Source organism: Erpetoichthys calabaricus, chromosome 8 (assembly GCF_900747795.2).
Source record: "Erpetoichthys calabaricus chromosome 8, fErpCal1.3, whole genome shotgun sequence".
Taxonomy (NCBI): Eukaryota; Metazoa; Chordata; class Cladistia; order Polypteriformes; family Polypteridae; genus Erpetoichthys; species Erpetoichthys calabaricus.
In genome coordinates, this window is record NC_041401.2 from 166,827,697 (window position 1) to 166,855,089 (window position 27,393).

A 27,393-nucleotide genomic window follows, 5' to 3' on the forward strand; every position below is an offset into this window, starting at 1 on the left:
TAATGGAAAAGTCTGGCTGGATGCAAGACTCTATATGAGTGTTCTGTAGATGCCACTATCATCCTTAAATGATGCATAAACTCCATAAACACCCTCCAGCAATCCTTGACTGGATTAAGAGGTTTTTATAATAGATCAATGGGTGAAAAATAAAATCTTTTTCACAGTTTAGCTGAAGAGAATCAGCGACATGAATAATTCAACAACTTAATTTTGCTAGTAGTACTATACAAATACCAGTGCCAAACCAGAAATTTGTAGATGACAAAATACTTACTGTAAAATCAGAGGTCTCAATGCTGCCTAACGTGGGGCCTTTCTCTACCATGAAGCTTAGAAGTCCTGTAAGAATGGTTGAAACTGACCATGCAGGATTCCATGTGTCAGGGTGAAAATCCGTAATTGAGAGACATAATCTAAAAAATAAAATACAAATATCAAGAACAGAGATATACAAAAACTGACAGGCTGAAAAGTAACAAGTCATTATGCAGATGATGCAGTTGACCTAGCATAATGATATAAAATGTTAACTAAAAAAAACATTACTAACCTTTGTTACTCTGTTGAAACAAAATAGTTCACTTCTCATAAACATCAAACTGATGCATTTAGCTTCACTTAGAGTGCCAAGCCCAAAGAGGCATGTGGTGTGGGAGACAGTGCTGCACCAACATAGCAGTGTTTTTCTCATTAACAAAAATTTAAACAAATCACTAATGAAAAACTAACCATTTTGTTATCGAAAAAATGACTGAAAACTAAAACTAAATGAAAATAAGAAAATAAAAATGAATACAAAACTAGCCTTAGGAGATTTAATTTTTGTCCACACTGGTCTTTGTGCATATTGTATAGTTTGTAGGTTTGAAAAGTAATTATTTGAAAACATCAGTATAATTTTTCCAGTGATAAAGTAAACTCCCAAAGCACCATGCTTAGAGAACAACAGGATAAGAATGAGCATAAGCTGTATGTGCAGGAATGTAGTACACTTGCTTGGTGACAGAACTTCCAAGTTTCAGTCTACGACTCTAACAAACATTTATGTGCCACTCTGGGGAGGTAATGTCATAATAAAATGGATAAAATATCTGATCTTAATGTCAAAGAAAATCTTCTTATATAATGCTCTAAAAGTAAAGAGACGTCCAAAGAAGGGCAACATGTCAGAGTCAAGATACCCCTAATAATCATCACTTTTTGGCTATTGATGTCACACTAAGCTGAACCAGAGGAAGACAAAAGTGTTAATGTAATTTTGATTGAATCCTGAAAATACAGGACAAAAAAATTTTCTGGTGTTAAGTTTTTAGAACAGGTAGTGATCTGAACTGAAGAAGCTGGTTATTTTAAAAGTCTATCTAGCAGTATTAATGCATTTGGATGGTGCAGGTGTAACCAGGGCAAAAAACTTTATCAGTAGGATAATTACCATAAAATGGTAAGTTTATGTCTCTCTATTATAAAATCCTGGAGAGAAACAGTAGGGTGTTGAGACGTGATCTTCACGTTACGATCACAGAAGACAGTTAAAAGACCCGCGAGGACCTTAAACATGAGACATTGTGCCACGAGATTGACCCAGGACCGTCTTGCGATGACGTAGAACATGAGATTCTTGCAAGACATGCCCTACTTACAATCAATATCAAATAAGACAATGGGGCAACAAAACATTCAGTCGTGTGAAGGATTTCAGCACACACAGATCCAGGGTCTCAGCGCGTATAAATCGTATAAGGACAATACGTTATAAATGAAACGTCAACCACTAAGCGAAGAAGAAAGCAGCACGGAGAAAAAAGACTCAAAAGCATTTGAGAGAAAAACAAGCAAAAAAGAAAAAATAATCTAGGTGCAAATTCAGAAAATAAGGAAAGTAATTATCAGCCCGTAACAAGTGGAATTGAAACAAAGCATGTCCAATTGGGCTCAGAATTAAAAGAAAGAGTAAAAGACAAAGTAGAACTTCATAAACACGTTCACAAACGTTGGCGCTATACACATGCAGAGCAGATTATGAAAGCAGTGGAATTCGAAAGGCTCAAAAAAAAAAAAAATTATATGTGCGATACAAATGTGGAGAAAGTTAAAGAATATAAAAGTAGGACAATTAGAAAGCATAAAAAAAAAAAAAAAAAGAAAGTAAAGATCGCAGTAGCGCAAACAAATGGAAATTATTACTCGAAAAAGGGAAAATAATCAACACGGACCAGGTGTCACTGAAAAAAAAATAAGCAGGACAAAGCGAGGTCAGAAATAAAAGACAGAGTAGAAAACAAAGTAAAACGTCATAAAGAGGTTACAGAACAAAGGGGCCAAACACATGCAGAGCAGGTTAGAGATAATGAAAACTGGAATTCAAAGGACTCAAAAAAAAAAAAAAAAATCCTTGGCGCAAAACACATGCAGAGCAAGAAACGGAATATGAAAGCAGAAAAAAATGACAGTGTCAAAAAATGAAAATAAACATCACATTAGCGCAAAAAAGAGAAACTATTTTCTCGGAGAAATAACTAAAAGGCAACTAGAGATCAAATATATGGACACAGGTGATATGTCAGAAGTATGTAAATATTGTAAGGCTTTGAAGTTTAAGCCAGAGAATTTCAAAAACGCGTTTTACCTCACATGCATTTATTGATTACTTTGCAAAAAAAAATTATTAACTGCTGATGATGTAGATCGTTTTGCCTGTGCTGAAATTCCAAAAAGAGAAACCTATCCTGAATTATGGTACAAAGTCATTAAACACATGTCTCACAGACCTCATTTAAAAGATTCAGCATATTGGGACTTGAAAGATTCCAAATATTGTTTTACATAAGTTCTGAAATAAAAGTGAAACTAATGAAATAGCAACAATTCAAAGAAAAAAAAAATCTTAAAAGTGTGTATCCGGAAAACCAAACACGGGGTTTGGCGAGCGAAGTGATCAGGGAGCAAAGCCCTCTAGTATTATGATAATTAAATATACATGAAGACAAAATTTTGGTGCAAATACAGTACAAAGCAGTGAAGAGAAACACTCTGTTTACCTTGTATTGCACTTAAATCTTCCATTAGGAGTTATCATATAAATACTGGGAGGTTTAAAAGGAAATTCTCTGGGGAAGATGAGTTTACCATGATAATATCCACCTATAATAAGCAAATCAAAATCAAACCATTATTAATCAAGTATTCTATGAAACAATGTATTCATGATAAAAGAAAATGTAAACTGAAACAGCAGATATTCTTCACACAAATAACTGAACACTAATAATAAAACTGAAATAAATTTACTTCATTCAAGTTCCTTCCAAATAAACAGATGCAAAATACAATTGCCTTAAGAGACCATTCACAAATAAATCCCTAAGGAACAATGAGTGTACATTATCCTCCTGACAAACTTCTGTTTGCAGAATGACTACTGATTTTTGATTTTGAAAACATCGCGATTTCTGAATACCATATGAGATCTCACTTCATGTTTAATCTGGTCTTTTGCTCTTGTAAGCAGTTTAACAAATATACTGAAGTTTAGTCTTTTCATATACTGTAACACATAGAAGTATTATTCTTTTCAAATAAATTGCTAAAATATGCCTCAACTGAGAGAGCATGGTCACATGCCCACACCCATACTCCATCAAACCAGGTCAGTTTAGTCACATAACATGTAAATCACTGAAGTGTGAGAAGAAAGCAGAACATCCTGTCAAATTACACAAATTGTGGGTAAAGGCAAGGTAGGAAATAACATGCAGATGCTGCCCTCACCGATTTAAATATATCAGCATTTAATAAACAAAACTGGGGTATTTTGAAAGCTCGCCAAAATAATATTTTATGTTATCAGAATGGTCTCATCAATAGCAGAACAAAAACACAAACTAAGCAGTTTACAGGTTCACTTTATTATAAAATTGTCAAAACATTAGTAAAAGCAATGTATTGATCCAATCAAAAGAAAAATGTCTCACATATGTCAGTGATAGTCAAAGTGTTTTGGACTGAGACCAATTTTCTGAAATTTATTTACCTATGAACAACCAGGGCCAGCTCAGAGGGTGAGGCAACTTTGCCTTAGACAGCACTAGCAATAATGGTACTTATCTGCATATTCCTGGGTTGCATTAACCAGAGCTGCTGAAATATAATGTTGCTGTGGCTGACTGACATATCTCCTTTAAAATTATATATTGAACACAATAGTTTGAAAACAAGGCTACAAGTTCACTTAAGTCATTGACCTTTTATTGCTTGTATAGACTTTTCATGTAGACGAAAGTTCAAGTATTAGAATCCTGCTAAAGTAAAAGCTAAGCAACTCATATTATGCATCATTATGATCAGACTGCTATGTTTGATTAATGGTGTACCTTTTTTAGCTGAACAAACTTCAGCCTAATGAAGGTGCTCAATTTTAGATATTTAACTCATTAGTGTGGTTGTCAGTGTCATTATCTGCTCATGCTCCAAACCACACATTAACTTTTTTGGTAAAATTATTAAGGATGGTATGCTTTAATAAAGGTCAAGGTATGAAGGCTTTACTCACTTATAGTTTGTTTTAGAAACAACATCTGATACATCACTAAGTATGAAGGTTGAAGTGAATTTTCTCTCTTTTTGTAAAAGCACTATTGTTCATGACCATATATTTAAAGTCTTATTGATACTGTAAAATCAAGTCCTTGACATAACCGATTATTTTACTTTGTAGAATCCTAAGATTGTGAATCTGTAGGACTTGAAATGCCAGAATAGTCATATAAAAAAGTTTGGGAACCTCTCTTAATTCTTTGGATTTTTGTTTATCATTGGCTGAGCTTTCAAAGTAGCAACTTCCTGTTAATATATGACATGCCTTATGGAAACAGTAGTATTTCAGCAGTAACATTAAGTTTATTGGATTAACAGAAAATATGCAATATGCATCATAACAAAATTAAGACAGGTGCATAAATTTGGGCACCCCAACAGAGATATTACATCAATACTTAGTTGAGCCTCCTTTTGCAAATATAACAGCCTCTAGACGCCTCCTATAGCCTTTGATGAGTGTCTGGATTCTGGAAGGAGGTATTTTTCACCATTCTTCCATACAAAATCTCTCCAGTTCAGTTCAATTTGATGGCTGCCGAACATGGACAGCCTGCTTCAAATCATCCCATAGATTTCCAATGATATTCAAGTCAGGGGACTGTGACGGCCATTCCACAACATTGTACTTCTCCCTCTGCATGAATACCTTTGTAGATTTCGAACTGTGTTTTGGGTCATTGTCTTTTTGGAATATCCAACCCCTGCGTGACTTCAACTTTGTGACTGATGCTTGAACATTATCCTGAAGAATTTGTTGATATTGGGTTGAATTCATCTGACCCTCATCTTTAACAAGGGCCCCAGTCCCTGAACTAGCCACATAGCCCCACAGCATGATGGAACCTCCACCAAATTCAACAGTAGGTAGCAGGTGTTTTTCTTGGAATGCGGTGTTATTCTTCCGCCATGCAAAGCGCTTTTTGTTATGACCAAATAACTCAAATTTTGTCTCATCAGTCCAAAGCACTTTGTTCCAAAATGAATCTGTCTGGTCTAAATGAGCATTTGCATACAACAAGCGACTGTTTATGGCGTGAGTGCAGAAAGGGCTTCTTTCTCATCACACTGCCATACAGATGTTCTTTCTGCAAATTGCACTGAATTGTACAACGATGTACAGATACACCATCTGCAGCAAGATGTTCTTGCAGGTCTTTGGAGGTGATCTGTGGGTTGTCCGTAACTATTCTCACAATCCTGCACATATGCCACTCCTGTATTGTTCTTGGCCTGCCATACCTGGGTTTAACAGCAACTGTGCCTGTGGTCTTCCATTTCCTGATTACATTCCTTACAGTGGAAACTGACAGTTTAAACATCTGAGATAGCTTTTTGTAGCCTTCCCCTAAACCATGATACTCAACAATCTTTGTTTTCAGATCTTTTGAGAGTTGCTTTGAGGATCCCATGCTGTCACTCTTCAGAGGAGAATCAAAGGGAAGCACAACTTGCAATTGACCACCTTAAATACCTTTTCTCATGATTGGACACACCTGTCTATGAAGTTCAAGGCTAATCCAACCAATCTGGTGTTGCAAGTAATCAGTATTGAGCAGTTATATGCATTCAAATCAGCAAAATTACAAGGGGACCCACATTTTTGCACGGCCAGTTTTTCACATTTAATTTAATTTCATACAACTAAATACTGCTTCACTAAAAATCTTTGTTCAGAAAACACCCCAGTACTCAGATGTTCCTAGGAAATGAAAGACATACCACTGTTATATGCAGGCTGAGAAGGGTTCCCAAATTTTTTCATGACTGTATATACTGAAAGGCAAACTTTAAATGCAGTAGTGTTAGTTGTGTGAGAGAGGTGTGGATTTTGTCTCTGGTACTATGGACACCCACATTAGTCACGCTAAATACAATTATTGCCACAAAAAAAGGTCTTTAACAGCTACAACAGATTAAAAAGATGATAAGACACATTTTTCCTTTCTTCTGTTACACCGGTCTCATTAATTTAGCATTGCAAGATTAAGCTTTGCACTTTGTTTTCCGGGAAGCAGATGAATGCAAATATTGCTTTCTAACACACTATTCTATAGTACTGTACCACAGAACATGAACTCTTCATTTTTATTCACTTAGACAAATGTACAAACATCCTTCAGAAAGAATTCAGGCTTCTTCTCTTTTTCAATATTTTGTTACACTGCAACCTTATGCTAGAATCGCTTAAATATACAGTGCATCCGGAAAGTATTCACAGCGCATCACTTTTTCCACATTTTGTTATGTTACAGCCTTATTCCAAAATGGATTAAATTCATTTTTTTCCTCAGAATTCTACACACAACACCCCATAATGACAACATGAAAAAAGTTTACTTGAGATTTTTGCAAATTTATTAAAAATAAAAAAATTGAGAAAGCACATGTACATAAGTATTCACAGCCTTTGCCATGAAGCTCAAAATTGACCTCAGGTGCATCCTGTTTCCCCTGATCATCCATCAGATGTTTCTGCAGCTTAATTGGAGTCCACCTGTGGTAAATTCAGTTGACTGGACATGATTTGGAAAGGCACACACCTGTCTATATAAGGTCCCACAGTTGACAGTTCATGTCAGAGTACAAACCAAGCATGAAGTCAAAGGAATTGTCTGTAGACCTCCGAGACAGGATTGTCTCGAGGCACAAATCTGGGGAAGGTTACAGAAACATTTCTGCTGCTTTGAAGGTCCCAATGAGCACAGTGGCCTCCATCATCCATAAGTGGAAGAAGTTCAAAACCACCAGGACTCTTCCTAGAGCTGGCCGGTCATCAAAACTGAGCGATCGATGGAGAAGGGCCTTAGTCAGGGAGGTTACCAAGAACCCGATGGTCACTCTGTCAGAGCTCCAGAGGTCCTCTGTGGAGAGAGGAGAACCTTCCAGAAGGACAACCATCTCTGCAGCAATCCACCAATCAGGCCTGTATGGTAGAGTGGCCAGACGGAAGCCACTCCTTAGTAAAAGGCGCATGGCAGCCCACCTGGAGTTTGCCAAAAATCACCTGAAGGACTCTCAGACCATGAGAAAGAAAATTGTCTGGTCTGATGTGACAAAGATTGAACTCTTTGGTGTGAATGCCAGGCGTCATGTTTGGAGGAAATCAGGCAACGCTCATCACCAGGCCAATACCATCCCTACAGTGAAGCATGGTGGTGGCAGCATCATGCTGTGGGGATGTTTTTCAGCGGCAGGGACTGGGAGACTAGTCAGGATAAAGGGAAAGATGACTGCAGCAATGTACAGAGACATCCTGGATGAAAACCTGCTCCAGAGCGCTCTTGACCTCAGACTGGGGCGACGGTTCATCTTTCAGCAGGACAACGACCCTAAGCACACAGCCAAGAAATCAAAGGAGTGGCTTCATGACAACTCTGTGAATGTCCTTGAGTGGCCCAGCCAGAGCCCAGACTTGAATCCGATTGAACATCTCTGGAGAGATCTTAAAATGGCTGTGCACCGACGCTTCCCATCCAACCTGATGTAACTTGAGAGGTGCTGCAAAGAGGAATGGGCGAAACTGGCCAAGGATAGGTGTGCCAAGCTTGTGGCATCATATTCAAAAAGACTTGAGGCTGTAATTGCTGCCAAAGGTGCATCGACAAAGTATTGAGCAAAGGCTGTGAATACTTACATACATGTGATTTCTCAGTTTTTTTATTTTTAATACATTTGCAAAAACCTCAAGTAAACTTTTTTCACGTTGTCATTATGGGGTGTTGTGTGTAGAATTCTGAGGAAAAAAATGAATTTAATCCATTTTGGAATAAGGCTGTAACACAACAAAATGTGGAAAAAGTGATGTGCTGTGAATACTTTCCAGATGCACTGTATTTTTCCCCCCTCATCAAGCAATATTGTGTACCCCAGAAGAACAAAGTGAAAGTTCAAAATCAGAAATTTTTGAAAATTTACTACAATAAAAAACTGAAGTATCACATTGGCACAATTATTCACACCCTCAGTATTTTGTTGAAGCACCTTTAGCAGCAATTATGACTTGTAGTCTTCTTGGGTATGACACAATAAGCTTTGCACACCTGGATTTGGGGATTTTTGTGTCATTCTTCTATGCAGACCCTCTCAAGCTTTGTCATGTTGGATGGAGACAGTCACTGTACAGCTGTTTTCAGGTCTCTCCACAGATACTTGACTGGGTTCAGGTCTGAGCTCTGTCTACTCCGCAGAGCTACTGTAATAGTAAGCAACTCCTGTGTTGTCTTTGCTTTGTACTTAGTGTCATTGTCCTATTAGAAGACAAACCCTTTGGCCCAGTGTAAGGTCCAGAGCACTCTGGAGCAGGTTTTCATTAAGAATATTTCTGTACATTGCTCCATTCAGTTTTTCATCGACTGTAGGGTATTGAGTGCTGTTTGGCAAGGAAAAAAATTTAAGTCACTTTAGCAGAAGGCTGCTCTACATAACAAGATGTAAAAGGGGTCTCACTACTTCTTGATGGCACTGTGTAAAATACAGTTTTCAAAACACCTTACTTTCAAAATATGGAAGCTTTAGCAAGGTATAAACACATCATCAGGCACAAAACAGTAACATAAAAACAAGCATACCTTCATATGGGGTTTTCTCAGGCCCTCGTACAACATAGTGCCTAAAATCAAGCAAAAAGGTTTATCTTTCACATAACAAAAATCAAAAAGTGATATTTTGAGGTGCCAGTAAAAAAAAATTACATTATGATTTGAATTGCAAACTTCTGAATAGATTAATATGCATTTTAACAATTTATCTCATACCCCTTAACTTGTTTAATTTCACTTTGATACATTCAAATTGTTTACATACCGACTTAATTTTTCAGATACGTTAAAAGGAATGGTCTACCTTTCCTCTGAAAGTCACATACTTTTTAAAAACCTCTTGCTTCAGTTTTTTAAAGTAATATATACTCAGATTTTTTTGTGTTAGAACTTGGAACTAGACAGAGTAGTCCCTTGTCACCAATTTTACTTACAATTTATGCTGCATTTCTTTCTACCTAATACCATAATGAAAGAGAGATTCAGGAATTGTAAGCAAAGGATATGAACAAAAAGTTTCTCTCTTTTATGACCAGGTGTTTTATTTTACCATCTCTTCCTGTGTACTTGAGAAATTCTTCAAAATGTAGAAGATTGGGTTCAAGATTAGTTTCAGTAAGAGTGAAGATTTCCTGCACATAGCTCTACACATAAGCTTAACCTTGAGAACAGTTACACGGCAATATAAAGATCTAACAAAATTTAGCTTTGGCAACCTGATGAATATATTACACAAGATCTGTTCAACTGATTACCTCTTCGTGTCACATTAGCAGAAAGAATTAACATAGTTAAAATGAACTTCTATGTCTGTTTCAGTACAATTTAATATAAATGAGTAAACCCTTTTTTAAAATTAGACAAACTTGAAACTTCATTCATTTAGGAATACAAAGAAGCCAAATAAAAATGGTAACCTTTAGAGATCTATGGCAAGGTGGCTGATTTTATCCAACTTAAAATTCTATTACTGAGTTACAACAAATGTTAAGTATTACAAGACTATGAAAGCAACCGAGACTGCTAAACTTGTGAACAGCTTGATCAGCCATTGAGGGAAATAATCCTGTACCAATCCCTCACTGTATACTCATCTCTCAGCATTCACCAGTTATCAGTAATTACCACCAACTGACTGAAATGAAGTGGTTTAACACTTTCTTAAAATATTGCACTAGTGCAGGAGACAAAGGCTGAGATTTTTTTTTTTGTCAATTATATCATTACAAGGCAATCACGTTATCTCCATTTCTAAAGTACACATTATCCAACTCATGATGTATGCTCATTATAGTGCATCCTTTGAACAACTGTGTCTCAAATTTAACATTCATTCAAAACATTTTATATATACATATATATACATATATACATATATATATATATATATATATATATATATATATATATATATATATATATATATATAAAACTTTCTTATATATTTTCTTATATATTTAAAGTTTCTTATATATTTTCTGTGATTAAAATATACAGCTTGTTGCAAATGTTTGGACACCCTTGGCCAAACTACATATTTTGTTGACATTTGAACTAAAAAATAGTAAAGACAATTTGAAGTGATAATGTTCCGGTAAACAGCCTTAAACAGTATTTAATGAAAAGCAGTGTCTTATCAGAGTTTGTTCTGACGATGACTGCTATTATCAAAATCATTTTTTTTTTGTATTTTGGTGTTATATGAACAAAACCGAGCAACACTTTTGAAGCTAAGAAATGCTTGAACATGTTTTCCATATTAATGGCAACTAACTGCATTTTGAAAATTCACCTTATGCAGCAGTTTTCAGAAGCACATTTGCTTTATAAAGCAAGGTAATTCTATGTACACATTTGTATACTACAATATATATTTGAAAATATTTATGTTTCAGTACAAAATATAAACCTACTAGCAAGGGCAAACACAGTAAGTTTCAAAGAAATAACATGCAGCTAGTTTTTCTATGTACTATAGAAAATTTAAGCCACAAAGCATAGATCAATTTATTTATTTTTCAACTATTCAAACCTTTCCCAACCTCGAAAAAATGAGTTATTTGGTAATAGATAAATCCCATTTACTGTGTATAGTTTACAGAAGCAGTGTATAGTTTTCACGCTTTTGTTTTCAGTTGACTAGATTACTGTAACGCACTCCTCTCAGGACTACCCATAAAAGACATCAATTGATTACAACGAGTGCAGAACGCAGCTGCTAGAATCCTAACTCTGAAAAAAAAATCCGAGCACATTTCTCCAGTTTTGATGTCACTACACTGGTTACCTGTGTCATTCAGAATTGACTTTAAAATACTGCTTATGGCTTATAAAGCCTTAAATAATTTCGCTCCGTCTTGTATATCGGAATGTCTGACATCTTATATTCCAAATTGTAACCTTAGATCTTCAAATGAGTGTCTGCTTAGAATTCCAAGAGCTAAACTTAAAAGAAGTGGTGAGGCGGCCTTCTGCTGTTAGGCACCTAAAATCTGGAAGAGCAGAACAATAGGAATTTGCCAGGCTGATACAGTGGAGCACTTTAAAACACTGCTAAAAACACAATACTTTAACATAGCTTTCTCATAATTTCATTTTAATTTAATCCTGATGCTCTGCATATTCAATTAATTATCATTACTATTCATAGTGGCTCCAAAATCCGTACTAACCCCTACTTTCTCTTCTGTTCTTTTTCCGGTTTTCTGTGGTGGCGACCTGTCCCACCACCACCTGAGCAAAGCACCATGATGTCCCCACATTGATGGATTAAAGGCCAGAAGTCCATGTGACCGTCATCATCAAATCCTTCCATGAAAACCCTGAATACAATGAGGACTGATCATTTATGTTAGGTAGATAGGGGGCTGGGTGGTCTCATGGCCTGGAACTCCTGCAGATTTTTTTTTTTCTCCAGCCGTCTGGAGTTTTTTTTGTTTTTTCTGGCCATCGGACCTTACTTTTATTCTGTGTTAATTAGTGTTCTTTTATTTTAATTCTTACTTTGTCTTTTTTCTCTTTCTTCATCATGTACAGCACTTTGAGCTACAATATTTGTATAAAAATGTGCTATATAAATAAATGTTGTTGTTTACAAAAGATTGCACTACTTAAAGTATCTGCATTTAATTACTATAATTTATCTTTGTTTTCCTCAATGTTAAGATGTTAATGCATACAAACTTCAATTTATTCAAACTCATTTTTTATTGAGATACATTAAATATTGTACTAGGCATCAAATTTCAATACTTTTCTTAGTACTGTATCAAAGTTTTTGGTATTTTGGTATTGTGAAAACCCTACTAGTCACTTCTAAAATGAAAATCATAAGATACTAAATCAAGGACTAAAACAGCAAATGCACACAACGGTACTGAATACTGGCTTATCTATTTCATTCCAATTAATGAAGATTAAGAAGAATTTGTGAGTAATTAGTCAAATGATGTTCCTTTTTTCTGCTAGGACTTGCTGAGATCTAAGAGAAGAACTGATAGGTTCAAATGTTAAAACATAACATTTTAATGTAGTTATTCCCTTTTTCTAAACAAATGGCAAAGCAAAGAAAGATCTGGACAACAAAAATAAATGAATAAAATAAAAACAATCTTGCTGGCAGTATTTCTAAAAATGTCCTTATTAGGAAATAGATGATCTCTGTGTGATTCCCAAGGACTGTTAAAATTATATTAGTTCTCCATATCTTCAAACAATAAATGTAAAAGAGATTACTGTCCTTACCATTCCAAAATATTTGAAGGCAGAGGCTCTGCACAAATGTAAGGCACTGGGTCTTTCTTTATTCGAAGGTAGTCTTGTTTCAACCTTTGTGTTGCTGTAGTTGGAGCTCTTTTGTTACTGGTGTTGCTCATCTGTAATTGTTAAGGAACGAGAACAAAACATTACAACAAAATCTGGAAAGGCTAATACACATTATATAATTCAACACTCAGGAACAAAAACACAGACACAAGAGTACTCTCCCCAAACTTTATTATCCAAATACTGCATTATTCTAATGCTACCCTCAATCACGTTCAGAGGAGCACTGAAGGATTACAACTTGTTCAAAACACATTTGTAGCAAACACTTGATACTAGCAGAAACAACATAAATATAAAATCCACTTCTACCACCACTGCACCAAGGGGGTATTCACTTTCTATTCACATTGAAAACTCTGCAGTTCATTTCATAAAGCTATTAATTTGAAGATTATTATGAATTTTACACCTGTATTTTTAGTCTTGAATTTGAATGCTTTTACAAAGAAAATTTAACTCTAGGGCAGACAAGATTGCTCCACATTTTGGACATTGCCCAGGGTTTGCAACTGCAATATTAAAAAATAAATGTCAAACTTGTGTGCAACTCTTCACACAATATAATGGTGAGCAACAGCTAAATGTGAACTATATTTATTGGACAAAATGTGTTTAACAGAAGTGAGCCACTCCCAACAAATTCCCATCCTATTTTCACCTGTCCTCGCCTCCATCTCCTGCACCTGACCACATCCCCGCTTCCTCTCTGATTGGCATTTGAAATGGACATATAGCCTATATGGATTCTAAAGGAAAAGAATTAGAAAATAACCCAGATGTGAATAATTCTGTTCACAAGTTTTTCTTTTTTTTCATAATATAATCCATGTTCAACAATTGATAGTTTTTATAAAATAGTAAGTAAATAGATAGATGGAGAGACAGACAGATAGAGAGAGACAGAGAGATATCAAGTGATCAGATGCCCTGTTTTTCCCCAACATTGTCCTCTTTCTGTGACCTAGCTCTTTGGCTGGTACTTAAAAGTCCCTATAATTGTCTGGGATTTTGTCATGATCATTACGGAGATGGTTTAACAAACAAAAGACATACAAATTTTGTCTTATCTTTATACGACAGGTATATGTGATTCTGTAATCAGTGTAACTCGCACATGGTGTAGGGTATGTTTAATGAAAATCACACATGCCAGTTTGACTCAGGTGAGAGCTAGGAGAAATGTGCAAAGCCACGATATTATTCATGACCAACTTAGAAGTATAAAAGGTGGCCTAAAAAAAAAGTACATCTATTTTTGATTTTATTTTGATATACTTTATTGATCCCTCAGGAGAAATTGTCTTTTTTTTGCATGACCTTTGGAAGTCAGAGCGCAGGGTCAGGCATTGTACAGTACAGTACCCCTGGCGCAATTTTCCAGTAAAAGACGTTGCTCAAGGGCCCAATGGAGTAGGATCCCTCACTGTGCTGCACAGATAAATGTAAGTGATCACTAAAGTCATTAAAGTGCTATGCATATGTGGGGAGTTCATATGATCTATATCCAGACATGATGCGGACATTGGGGACATATTTTAATGCCAGGTGTAAATGTAATCCAGCTAAACTATATACATGAAACACACTTTAAAGGGGATCCCCTTGAGAAAACAGACAGTCATTGCAGACTGTACATGTATAAAATAAACTACACACTCCAGCCAAAACTGCAGATTTTGTGTAATACAAAATGAAACCAACATAAATCCTGTCAGAACTCATTCCTCCTTTATTGCAAAACTGCAATCTACAGAAAAAAGGTGAAAACAAATCAAAAACTGTTTAATGAATAAAGGAAAAAAAATCATAAAACCTGGTTGCATTAGTGTCCTTTCCACTTAATAATCAAGGATGTGTCAATGTTCAGAATCAACCAATCACAATAAGTCTCATCTCAACTAGTAGTTAGTATACACCTGACATCAATTAAAGTGCCTCTGATTGAGCTCAGATAAAGTTGGGCTGCTTCTGTAGGTTTATTCTGATATTGTCTAGGTTGCAACATACTCCAAAAGCCATTGTCCACTAACAGCTTTTTAAACTTGAACGGGATCTCATCATTGAAAGGTATCAATCAGTACAGGGGTACAAAAAAGTATCCAAAGCATTAAACTTCCCATGGAGCAGAGTGAAGAGAGTCATCAACAAGTGGTGACTCCAAGACTGATGAGAAGACAAGGAGAAAACTGGTCAGGGAGGCCACAAAGAGGCCTAACTGCAACATTTAAGGAGATACAGTATTTCATGGAAAGTACTGGATGTTCCTTACATGTGACAAAAATCAGTTGTATTCTTTATATGTCTGGGTCGTGGGATAGGATAGCAAGACGAAAGACTTTTCTCACAAAGAAAAATATCCTATCCCGGCTAAACTTTGCAAAAAGGTACCCGGAGTCTCCATAACCATGTGGAAAAATGTATTATGGTATGATGAGACCAAGGTTGAACTATTGGGACATAATTTCAAACGGTACATTTGTCACAAAAATAACATAGTACATCAGCAAAAAGAACACCATACCCACAGTGAAGCATGGTAGAAGCAGCATCATGCTTTGGGGCTGCTTTTCGTCATCTGGAACTGGGGGTTTAAGTCAAGGTGGATGGACTCATGAATAGCTCCAAGTATTAGTCTATTTTGGCACAAAACCTTCAAGCATCTGCTAGGACGCCGAGGATGAAGAGGAGCTTCACCTTTCAGCATGACAATCCAAAGCATATATCAAATCAACAAAGCAGTGGCTCCATCAAATGAGGATTTATGTTCTGGAATGGTCTAGCCAGAGCCCAGACCTTAATCAAATTGAAAATCTGTGGGAAGACCTAAAGACAGCTATGCATAGGAGATACTCTCATAATTTGACAGATCTGAATTTTTTTTTTTTTTGCAAAGAGTGGGCAAAAATTACCAAGTCCAAATGTCCCAAACTGATACACTCTTACCCAAAACGACTGAGGGCTGTAGTAAAATCAAAGGTGCTTCAACTAAGTATTAGTTTACAGGGTGTGCACACTAATGCAACCAAGGTTTTTGTAGGATTTTTTTCCCCTTTATTCACTAAAGTTTCTGATTTGTTTTAATTTCTTTGCATAGACTGCAATTTTGCAATAAAGGTGGACTAAGTCCTGACAGAATTTCTCTTGGTTTCATTTTTTATTATAATCTGTGATTTTGCCAGGAGTGTGCAAACTTTTTATATCTAACTTTAAAAAATGATCAGGCCTAGTAACTGAATCTCTGTAGCTAGAAGGCAGCAGTAATATCCACTATGTGAGCCTTAAATAGCATTACTTACAACAGGCACATTGCATTAAAATAATCCTGGATTGTAGTTTCTGTCATTAATACAAATAAACAAGATCCTTTCTTATTGTCACTGCTGGTGAAAGAGGACATTAAAAAAAACATCAACCTAAAATAAACTCACTCAAATAGGCAATATTTTTATAAGTAGTGTGCAATCACTTTTGCACTTGTGGCAGTCAAAGTCCACTCTGTATAAACACCAGGCCGGCAATATTTTAAAGGAAACTGCAAGCATATTTAAGAGAAAACTGGAAATAAAGCAAATTATAGTGGCGTTAACTACTGCTACAAATGTGGCTAAAGTACTTGAGTACTGAAAAAGTTTGTAATTCTTAGACTTTCTTAGTTAGTGAAAAAGTATTTTATTTCAAGGCCAACATATACTGTACATCCGCATGAAAGTCCGCATATTTACTTTATCATTTCTCCTACAATAAAATACTGCTTAGCAAAACTAAGCAACACGAGCTGGACATGCAACTTTCTATTTTTTGACCTTGGAGACAAACTTGTTTGTTCAGCAGCAGCAAAAGAAAACTCTTTAAGCCGTGATTCCAAACATTTCTAACTCGGAATTAAATTTATAAAAATGTACACAAATATCACGGTTTTGTGCCATCAAATAAATAAATAACATCACAAGAAAATTTACTTAAACCTCTTTCAAATTTGCAGTTTATCATGGACCAAATTTAGGTTTAGGTTTACATCTAGCTCACTTTAAAATATTTTTCTCTACTAATTCCCTAAATTCTCTTTAATTTTACCATTCACATGCACACCAAAATGCAGGCAATGATCGATCTAAAGAAAACAGTATCAGACAGACTTCCCCATGACCTAGATGTGGCTCACTGTCAGAACTCAATAAAATCACTTTGCAAGCAAGTCTGGTCATAGTGAATAAAATAAAATTGGCAAAGACTTGTGACACACCACCAGTCTTGCCAGCTTTACAATATTGTCCGTGATTTTTGGCTTATGGGGTAACAAGACCAACTCAAATGAAACACAGCAATAGTTCCCAAAAAAGCTGACGAAGAGCCTTCTTTTTACCCTAGCACTCTGCTTGCATGTTTGCTTTGCTTCATGGGAAGCTTTCAAGCAGGCTGCACAACCACATTTAAATGTGATTTCAATTTCCCCTTGGGATTAATAAAGTATCTATCTATCTATCTATCTATCTATCTATCTAATCTATCTAAAAGAGACTCTCACAATGACCTAAAAATTCCTTTAGACAACTGTGCAATGGAATGACACTAGAAAGAAAAAAAAAAACTTCTAAATATCCAGAAGGATGCTCACATGCAACAAGTTTATTGTAAAGTAAGAGTTCTTAAGTTTGGCTATGGAGGGCCAACACTGTCTGCTTGCTTTGTTCCAATTCCAGCCCAAGCTAATTCTTGCCGATATCAAAGTTTTTTAATTGTATGGATTGTTTGTCATTTCATTCTCACATATTAGGTCATTATTACATCGTAGACTTGTCTCCCTCCCCCACCCAAGTAATTTTCATTCCTCTATTTCTTTCTATTCCATTTTTTATTATAAAATTTTTGGAAAGAGAGGATACTTCATGATGAAAACACACAGGTATAAATGAGACCAAATTAAATGAACAAATGATTACTTTCTCATTTGCACGTCGTTAATTGGCAGCAGGTTAAGGAAAACCGCAGCTAAAAACAGTGAATGCTTGAAACTAAAACAAACAATTAAGAGATGAAAACCTTAACAAACAAAAAATGAAGCATAATAACCAGATTTTGATTTAAAATTTGTAGTACAATACCAATATATAGCGTATAAGTCCTCCAGGACCCCATCCTAAAAAGTAACAGTCATCCTGCAGAACTACGGTACAAAGACTGCAGCACGGTTTAAAAATATGTTGATTTTCAATAGCAGAATACAGTGATCCCTCGCTATATCGCGCTTCGCCTTTCGCGGCTTCACTCCATCGCGGATTTTATATGTAAGCATATTTAAATATATATCGCGGATTTTTCGCTGCTTCGCGGGTTTCTGCGGACAATAGGTCTTTTAATTTCTGGTACATGCTTCCTCAGTTGGTTTGCCCAGTTGATTTCATACAAGGGACGCTATTGGCAGATGGCTGAGAAGCTATCCAGCTTACTTTCTCTCTCTCTCTCTCTCTTGCGGTGACGTAGGGGGGTGTGAGCAGGGGGGCTGTGTGCAGCTGCTTCCTGAAGGACATGCTGCACGGAGCTTCGCATACTTAAAAGCTCAAAGGGCACGTATTGATTTTTTTTATCTGTCTCTCTCTATCTCTCTCTATCTCTCTTCCTGCTCCTGACAGAGGGGGTGTGAGCTGCCGCCTTCAACAGCTTTGTACCGGCGGTGCTTCGCATACTTAAAATCCCTATTGATTTTTTTTTTGACTGCTTGCTTTGCACTCCTTTGAAAAGGAAGATATGTTTGCATTCTTTTAATTGTGAGACAGAACTGTCATCTCTGTCTTGTCATGGAGCACAGTTTAAACTTTTGAAAAAGAGACAAATGTTTGTTTGCAGTGTTTGAATAACGTTCCTGTCTCTCTACAACCTCCTGTGTTTCTGCGCAAATCTGTGACCCAAGCATGACATTCTAAAAATAACCATATAAACATATGGTTTCTACTTCGCGGATTTTCCTATTTCGCGGGTGGCTCTGGAACGCAACCCCCGCGATGGAGGAGGGATTACTGTACCAGCTCTCAAACGAGTACTTGTTCAGAATTGACTGTCAAAGTTACTGTAAATAATTCTCAAAGCATTCACCCCTTATAAAAGAAAGGGCAAACACAACTAGATGCATGGAAAGCATGCCTTACTATGACTGCTGCCAGGTGTCTTCGCAGTTTTTTTAGCCCTTTATTTATTTACTTATTTGGTGCTGGTTAACAAAACCACTTTTTACATCCAACACAACAAAAGAGACAGATTACAAAACATACAACATAACTTATGAGATATTTATTATCAAAAAACAATAGACATTTATCATTCAACTGAGTTCTAACTGAGTCCATTTGTCAATCATAAAGACCATACCTCAAGAATATACACAAACATAATACACACCACCTTGGCCATTAATATTGGCACACCTGCATTTCTTTCAGAGAAAAGTTGATTCCATCTTTGTGTCTGTGTGTACCACACTGGGCATGGAGAAAAGAAATAAGAGCAAAGAATTGCCCAAGGATTTGTTAACCAAAATTGTGGAAAAGCACAGACAATCTCAAGGCTAAAAGTCCATCTCCAAAGATCTGAATGTTCCTGTGTCCACTGTGCACAACATAGTTAAGATGTTTACAGTCCATGGCACAGTACATAGCGTCCTTGGATGTGGATGCAAGAAAAAGTGTCAGAAGATTGCAACAAAAGATTGTTTGAATGGTGGATAAAGAATCTCAATCAAAAAATTAAAATTGACCTGCAGTCACACAGGGTACAACAGTGTCAGTTTACACTATCCATCATCACCCAAATGAAATGGTATGCCATGGTCAGAGGACCCCACTGACAACATAGAGAGTTCTAAAGTGGTTAGCAATGCCAGATCTAAATCCCATAGAACAGGGGTCCGCGGCCCACTAGCAGGCCGTGGCCGTCAAACTGCCGGCAACAGAGACTCATTCAGTGAAGAGCTACAGCAAAATGGCTGCCCCCTTCACTGGGGACACTTTTCAGAATGCTAGGTGGGCGGGGCTTTGCAGCAGCGCAGAGAGAGGAGAGAGACTGAGGTGAGAGAGTATTACAACAAAGTATTTTTATGGTCCCGACAGTTTCCCCATATGACACGAGTCTACAGAAATCTCATTACTACGAAGTACATTCAGCAGATATTTTCATTACAACAAAATGACCCTGAAATGCTTGAATGAATCATCCACAGGGCAGTTAGTTCTGTGGTCGCAGCTCAGTTGTGCACATCTGCACAATGATCCCCAAACTGAAACTGTGTAAAAAAAATGTATTTCTTCAAACTTTCCTCATACTGTTTTTTTGATGTTTTTGTTTTCTGTGGTTTTCAGTGATATCTTTTGCTTATTGCTCGTCAACATTTGAAAAATATCCATTGGAATTTAACTCATTGTCACCCTCCTACAGAAACGGCAGACACAAAAAAACGATAAGAGTGTTAATGTTTGTGAAGTGCAATCTGTTAGAATGACAAATGCAATGCATTTTGTTATATGCAAAAAAAGAAGAAAAATCTTGGGTTGCAAACATATGCGAACTGCTGCATTTCAAGACAGTTTTTATGTGGTTCAGTGATGCTCGTTCAAGAAACATTCCTATTAATGCAGCACTCATTCAAGAAAATATGAGGTTTCTAAACTCTCTTGGAACCTCCGTCAACTGGACAACACGCTGAAGAGCATTCCAAAGTGCGATCACCGTGTCTGTGGAAGACTGTTTATCTGTTGCTGGGGCAACAGCAGGCTCACAGCTCTGCTGCGTCTCTCCGCCAAAGCAAACAGAAAAGATCTCAACGGGTGATGCAAAGAACATTGTAAATGCAGGGAACATGATTACTTGGCCACTAACCTGGTCACAACCCTGCCTGACTGCTGTGTTTGTTTATAGAAGAGTGGCAGATCTCGCTACAATAAATAACCATGCTGTTCCTGTTTCAAGCTGAATAAAGCTGGTTTTGCTAAAGTACTGAGACTCAGTCTCGTATTTTGGGGTGTAAGACAGGGACTTATACTGCAACCACGATCTTTTAGGATTCGCTTCTGTGGCGCTTCACTGCAGTGCTGTGAGCCTGCTGTTTGCCCTGCCCTGGCAACAGACAAACAATATTACACAGATGTGACAATTGAGCTTCAGGACGCACTTTAGTGTGACATTTCCGTTTTTTTTTGGGGGGGGGGGGGGGGGGGAGAGATCCCAAAAGAGTTCAGAAACCTCACAATATGAACAGGCATACAGGTACTATTGGGCACCCTGCATTTACCCTCTGCAAACTCAGTATCCAGCACTGGAGGAGTGCAGGAGGAGCCTGAGGAGGAAAATCTGAGGCAGTGGTGGAGCAGCAGCACGTGAGGCAGAGGCAGAAGATACCCGTTGTTCAAGTTGGCAGATAAAAGTGGCTGTATTCAAAGCCAAACTTGATTTATGGGGCCGACAAGTGAACACTTGCATTTTTGATATGTTTCAAACGTTAGCAGAGGTTGTTAAAGATACCAAGCCAGGGCCTTCTTTCTCCCAGCTGGTGTATGATCACCTATCTCAGTTTTCAATAGAGTTTGAGCTTTACTCCCAACCACAAAAGACCCCCGAAATGGCAAGGAATGGATCCGTGACCTATTTGTGAATAAGCTAGTTGAAGACCCCCGAAATGGCAAGAAATGGATCCGTGACTTATTTGTGAATAAGCCAGGTGAATCAACTTTGCCTGTGCTTGAAGAGGATCAACTGCTTGAAGTTGCAAATGATGGTGGCCTTAAAAGTATGTTTGAGACAAGTTCAAATCTCCATACGTTTTGGATTAAAGTCGAGGCGGAAGTTGCCACAAAAGCACTGAAATGTCTGCTTCCATTTCCAACATGCTATCTTTGTGTGGCAGCGTTTTCTACAGTGACAGCAACCAAAACAAGATTACGGAGTAGACTGAACATAGACAACACACTTCTTGTGTCACTGTCTTCCATCACCCCCAGATGGGATCATCTGGTTGCAGGAAAACAAGCTCAGGGCTCCCACTGATTCTGCATTATGGTAAGTTGTATAATTTCAATTACGATATTATAACTTAATAATAATAGAAATGTAAATTGTGTATAAAACTGCCCTACAAACCCACCCCAAATCCACCATCCCAGCCCCTGGAAAAATTTGCTCCTAGTAAAGCGGTCCTTGGTGTCAAAAAGGCTGGGGACCACTGACATAGAACACCTCTGGATAGATCTCCAAACATTAGTTGGGAGAAGGTACCCTTCAATCCTGAGAGACCTGGAGAAGCTGGCAAAAGAAGAGTGGTCCAGAATTCCAGTAGAGAGGTGTAAGGTGCAAGTTCATGGTTAATTGAAACAATTAATTTCACTTATTGCTTCCAAAGTGTAGTGACCAAATATTACGATGAGGGTGCCAATAATTTTCTGTGTGGATTGATATCAGATTTGACATTTTCAGTTTTATGTTTTTGGTGTTGTTACAATGCAATCAAAAGAAATAAACACGAATATGAAAACAATTGTAATTGCAACAATTTTCTGGGAGAAGCTGCACATTTACTGAAATAAAAAAGTGCAGGGGTGGCAATATTTTTGCCCATGACTACAGTTGTGCTTGAAAGTTTCTGAATCCTTTAGAATTTTCTATATTTCTGCATAAATATGACCTAAAACATCATCAGATTTTCACTCAAATCCTAAAAGTAGATAAAGAGAAACCAGTTAAACAAATGAGACAAAAATATTATACTTGGTCATTTATTTATTAAGGAAAATGATCGAATACAGTAATCCCTCGCTATATCGCGCTTCGCCTTTCGCGGCTTCACTCCATCGCGGATTTTATATGTAAGCATATTTAAATATATATCGCAGATTTTTTGCTGGTTCGCGGATTTCTGCGGACAATGGGTCTTTTAATTTCTGGTACATGCTTCCTCAGTTGGTTTGCCCAGTTGATTTCATACAAGGGACGCTATTGGCAGATGGCTGAGAAGCTACCCAACTTACTTTTCTCTCTCTCTTGCGCTGACTTTCTCTGATCCTGACGTAGGGGGATTGAGCAGGGGGGCTGTTTGCACACCTAGACGATACAGACGCTCGTCTAAAAATGCTGAAAGATTATCTTCACGTTGCTACCTTCTGTGCAGCAGCTTCCTGAAGCAACATGCTGCACGGTGCTTCGCATACTTAAAAGCTCGAAGGGCACGTATTGATTTTTGATTGAAAAACAAACTCTGTCTCTCTCTATCTCTTTCTCTGCTCCTGACGGAGGGGGTGTGAGCTGCCGCCTTCAACAGCTTTGTGCCGCGGTGCTTCGCATACTTAAAAGCCAAACAGCCTTATTGATCTGTTTGCTTTTCTCTATCTCTCTGACATCTGCTCCTGACCCGCACTCCTTTGAAGAGGAAGATATGTTTGCATTCTTTTAATTGTGAGACGGAACTGTCATCTCTGTCTTGTCATGGAGCACAATTTAAACTTTTGAAAAAGAGACAAATGTTTGTTTGCAGTGTTTGAATAACGTTCCTGTCTCTCTACAACCTCCTGTGTTTCTGCGCAAATCTGTGACCCAAGCATGACAATATAAAAATAACCATATAAACATATGGTTTCTACTTCGCGGATTTTCTTATTTCGCGGGTGGCTCTGGAACGCAACCCCCGCGATGGAGGAGGGATTACTGTATTACATATTTGTGAGTGGCAAAAGTATGTGAACCTTTGCTTTCAGTATCTGGTGTGACCCCCTTTTGCAGCTATAACTGCAACTAAACGTTTCCGGTAACTGTTGATCAGTTCTGCACACCGGCTTGGAGGAATTTGCGCCCGTTCCTCCGTAAAGAAAAGCTTAAACTCTGGGATGTTGGTGGGTTTCCTCACATTAACGGCTCGCTTCAGGTCCTTCCACAACATTTCGATTGGATTAAGGTCAGGACTTTGACTTGGCCATTCCAAAACATTAACTTTATTCTTCTTTAGCCATTCTTTGGTAGAACGACTTGTGTGCTTAGTGTCGTTGTCTTAATGCATGACCCACCTTCTCTTGAGATTCAGTTCATGGACAAATGTCCTGACATTTTCCTTTAGAATTCTCTGATATAATTCAGAATTCATTGTTCCATCAATGAAGGCAAGCCGTCCTGGCCCAGATGCAGCAAAACAGGCCCAAACCATGATACTACCACCACCATGTTTCACAGATGGGATAACGTTCTTATGCTGGAATGCAGTGTTTTCCTTTCTCCAAACAAAACTCTTTTCATTTAAACCAAAAAGTTCTATTTTGGTCTCATCCGTCCACAAAACATTCTTCCAATAGCCTTCTGGTTTGTCCACGTGATCTTTAGCAAACTGCAGACGAGCAGCAATGTTTTTTTGGAGAGCAGTGGCTTTCTCCTTGCAACCCTGCCATGCACACCATTGTTGTTCAGTGTTGTCCTGATGGTGGACTCATGAACATGAACATTAGCCAATCTGAGAGAGGCCTTCAGTTGCTTAGAAGTCACCCTGGGGCCTTTGTGACCTCGCCGACTATTATACGCCTTGCTCTTGGAGTGATCTTTGTTGGTCGACATCTCCTGGGGAGGGTAACAATGGTCTTGAATTTCCTCCATTTGTACAGAATCTGTCTGACTGTGGATTGGTGGAGTCCAAACATCTTTAGAGATGGTTTTGTAACCTTTTCCAGCCTTATGAACATCAACAACTCTTTTTTTGAGGTCCTCAGAAATCTCCTTTGTTTGTGCTAAGATACACTTCCACAAACGTGTTGTGAAGAACAGACTTTGATAGATCCCTGTTCTTTAAATAACATAGGGTGCCTACTCACACCCGATTGTCATCCCATTGATTGAAAACACCTGACTCGAATTTCACCTTCAAACTGCTAATCCTAGAGGTTCACATACTTTTGCCACTCGCAAATATGTAATATTCGATCATTTCCTTAATAAATAAATTACCAAGTATAATATTTTTGTCTCATTTGTTTAACTGGTTTCTCTTTATCTACTTTTAGGACTTGAGTGAACATCTGATGATGTTTTCGGTCATATTTATGCAGAAATATAGAAAATTCTAAAGGGTTCACAAACTTTCAAGCAAAACTATATATATAAAAACAATCAATGGTAAGGTCCATGCGCAGAAGAGAGTTTCTAAAAGATTTTGTCCTAGTCCTTGCCATAACCGACATTCCAATTTATCACAAACTTCAATTGCTATCGTTAAAAAAAAACCCTGCCCTCAAGAAAACTTGCTACCAAAAAATAGTCTTGTCTTCATTTATCCACTGATAATATAACAGGCATATGGTGACTCTCCTTATCCAACTGTTAATACCAATATGTCTGTCTCATTGTAGATGAGGTGGCTAAAGAAACATCAATAATAACAGAAAGGACATTTGTTAAATAGCGAATTAAACTTCCAAGTGCATTTGAGTTGTATAACCAAGAACTGCATCTCTATTCATATAGTATTCATATTTTCTTGGGGACTGCTTTTTGTTCTACACATTCCTCATTATGACACTGTAACTAAAGAAATCTTGAAATTGTTGAACTGGGCAGACTCTATACTTCAAACCCAAGTGCTTGCTTTCCTGCAGGTCACCACAGATGCAATGCTTCTCAGACAAACCGCACTGTATATAATACTTCTAGAAAATCAAAGGATAGGTAGGCACTGACCTTGTGCTAACAAATTTACAGTATGAGATGCTTAGTATTCTAAACTACAATAAAGGTGCTACCAAATAATATATATGCTATTTTAGTAAAATTTATTTGAAGTGTATTGTTGCTTCATTAAATTTGTACTGGTTTGTTGTTAATACTTTTTCAACCTCCTTCTCTGGCCTCTACATTGGTTAATACAAAGTTGACTTTTTAAATTTGATTAAATAAAATAATATTGGCTAATAAAACAAGCCAAAACTACTTGCTTAATGAAATCAAAATGATTTAATAATGCATCATTGTTATAAATAATTAATAACATTAAGCACAAAGTACAGGTGGTGTTGTGTTTTGCGTTTTGACCAAAGCTACTGCCAGGCCCTTCAGCACACCTGACCCTAAATTGAGTCAAGTGGGTTTATAAAATAAACACATTAATGGAAAGAGTTGTTCAATTGCTTCTGAAAAAAAAAATCAAACCGTTATTAAAATAATCTTGTTAATTAAAAAAATATAATCTTAATTGTTAAATGAAGCTGAAAATGGTGTAGCTCAAAGTGCTACCTAGAAGAAAAGATTTTTATTTATAAGCTCACTTAACCCTGAGGAGGGTGATGGGGTATGTACAGTATATATATATTATACATACACACATATATGCAGGGAAGAAAGTTGTGATTTTCTATTTTAAGGATGATTTGGTAACAAGCAGAAAATGCCAGATTGACTGTTTTAACACACAAGTATCATATTTCACTGTAGTAAAGGGCTTTATAGGTGCTTGTTTCTCTAATGTAAAAAGTCTTTCTCAGCACCTACATGAAAGCAGGTCTGAAGACGATGTCTTTGAATTTAACTGTAAGATGACAAAGAGTAAAACTGTTACTGAAGATGAAAGCACAAAAGGACTTGGTACAAGTTTTTTTCCTACAACTCTGGTGTAAAGAGTGTTTGGTAAGAGACTGCTTCCAGTTTTAATTGTGGAATACAGAACTCGGAACACGCTTATAAATATATACACACACAGTACGTCTGAATGAAACGTAAAAGAGAATGACTAAAATGTTCCTTTTCTGGACCAAGTGCACACATAGTACTCTAAGGGCAAACTAATAAAGTTTAACAGTAATGTCAAGTGTTTACTAGCAGTTTCTGTCCTCTAAAATATACCTTGTTTTCAAAAATTTGCATGCTTAGTGTACACATGCAAGAAGCATCATGATAGTATATCAAAGCACACAACTGACATCACAAAACAGAAAGTACCTGATTTTCAGAATTACTGCATATTTTTACATATCTTTTGGTGAGCTATAGTATGTAATAGAGAAGCCAGAGTCATAAGTATATACCCAAGTTTGGTTCTTCTTTGACTTGTTTTCTAGGCAAGGTAACCAATCCAACATGTAAATCCTAAGGTGTGAGAAAGTGACTGCCTCCTGGCTGAAGTAAGGGCTATTTTATATGAAAACTAAATTTAACAGTTTTTTTTTTTTTTTTTAATAAAGAATCAGGTCTCATTCGGCCCCTTCCTGCTTAATGTAAATCTGCCTAACTTACCATCTGAGTGAAGTGGCTAGCACCAAGGATCTAATGATACATCATGCGATGAACCTGAAAACATCTGGAAAAACTGGATGGCATCTGTGAGTCTGGCAAGTTATTTATAAGTCTCTTAAGTCCACTGAATGACAGTTGCGGCCAAACTAAAAGAAAATGGCAAAGTTTGTAAAAGTAGCCAGTCCTCGGG

The 27,393-nt window shown here is 37.1% G+C and overlaps 1 protein-coding gene across 2 annotated transcripts in view; it reads right to left on the reverse strand.

The window, feature by feature from the left end:
• The window catches only part of ube2j2 (ubiquitin-conjugating enzyme E2, J2 (UBC6 homolog, yeast)), a 55,445-nt gene that overhangs the window by 23,955 nt on the left and 4,097 nt on the right, over positions 1 to 27,393 (reverse strand). For both annotated transcript variants that reach the window (XM_028807746.2, XM_028807745.2), the window contains exons 2-5: positions 12,882 to 13,012; positions 9,168 to 9,208; positions 3,042 to 3,144; positions 278 to 416 (exon numbers count right to left, since the gene is read on the reverse strand). In XM_028807746.2, coding sequence (XP_028663579.1) covers positions 278 to 416; positions 3,042 to 3,144; positions 9,168 to 9,208; positions 12,882 to 13,012 — 414 coding nt within the window. The remainder of the gene's footprint in view (positions 1 to 277; positions 417 to 3,041; positions 3,145 to 9,167; positions 9,209 to 12,881; positions 13,013 to 27,393) is intronic.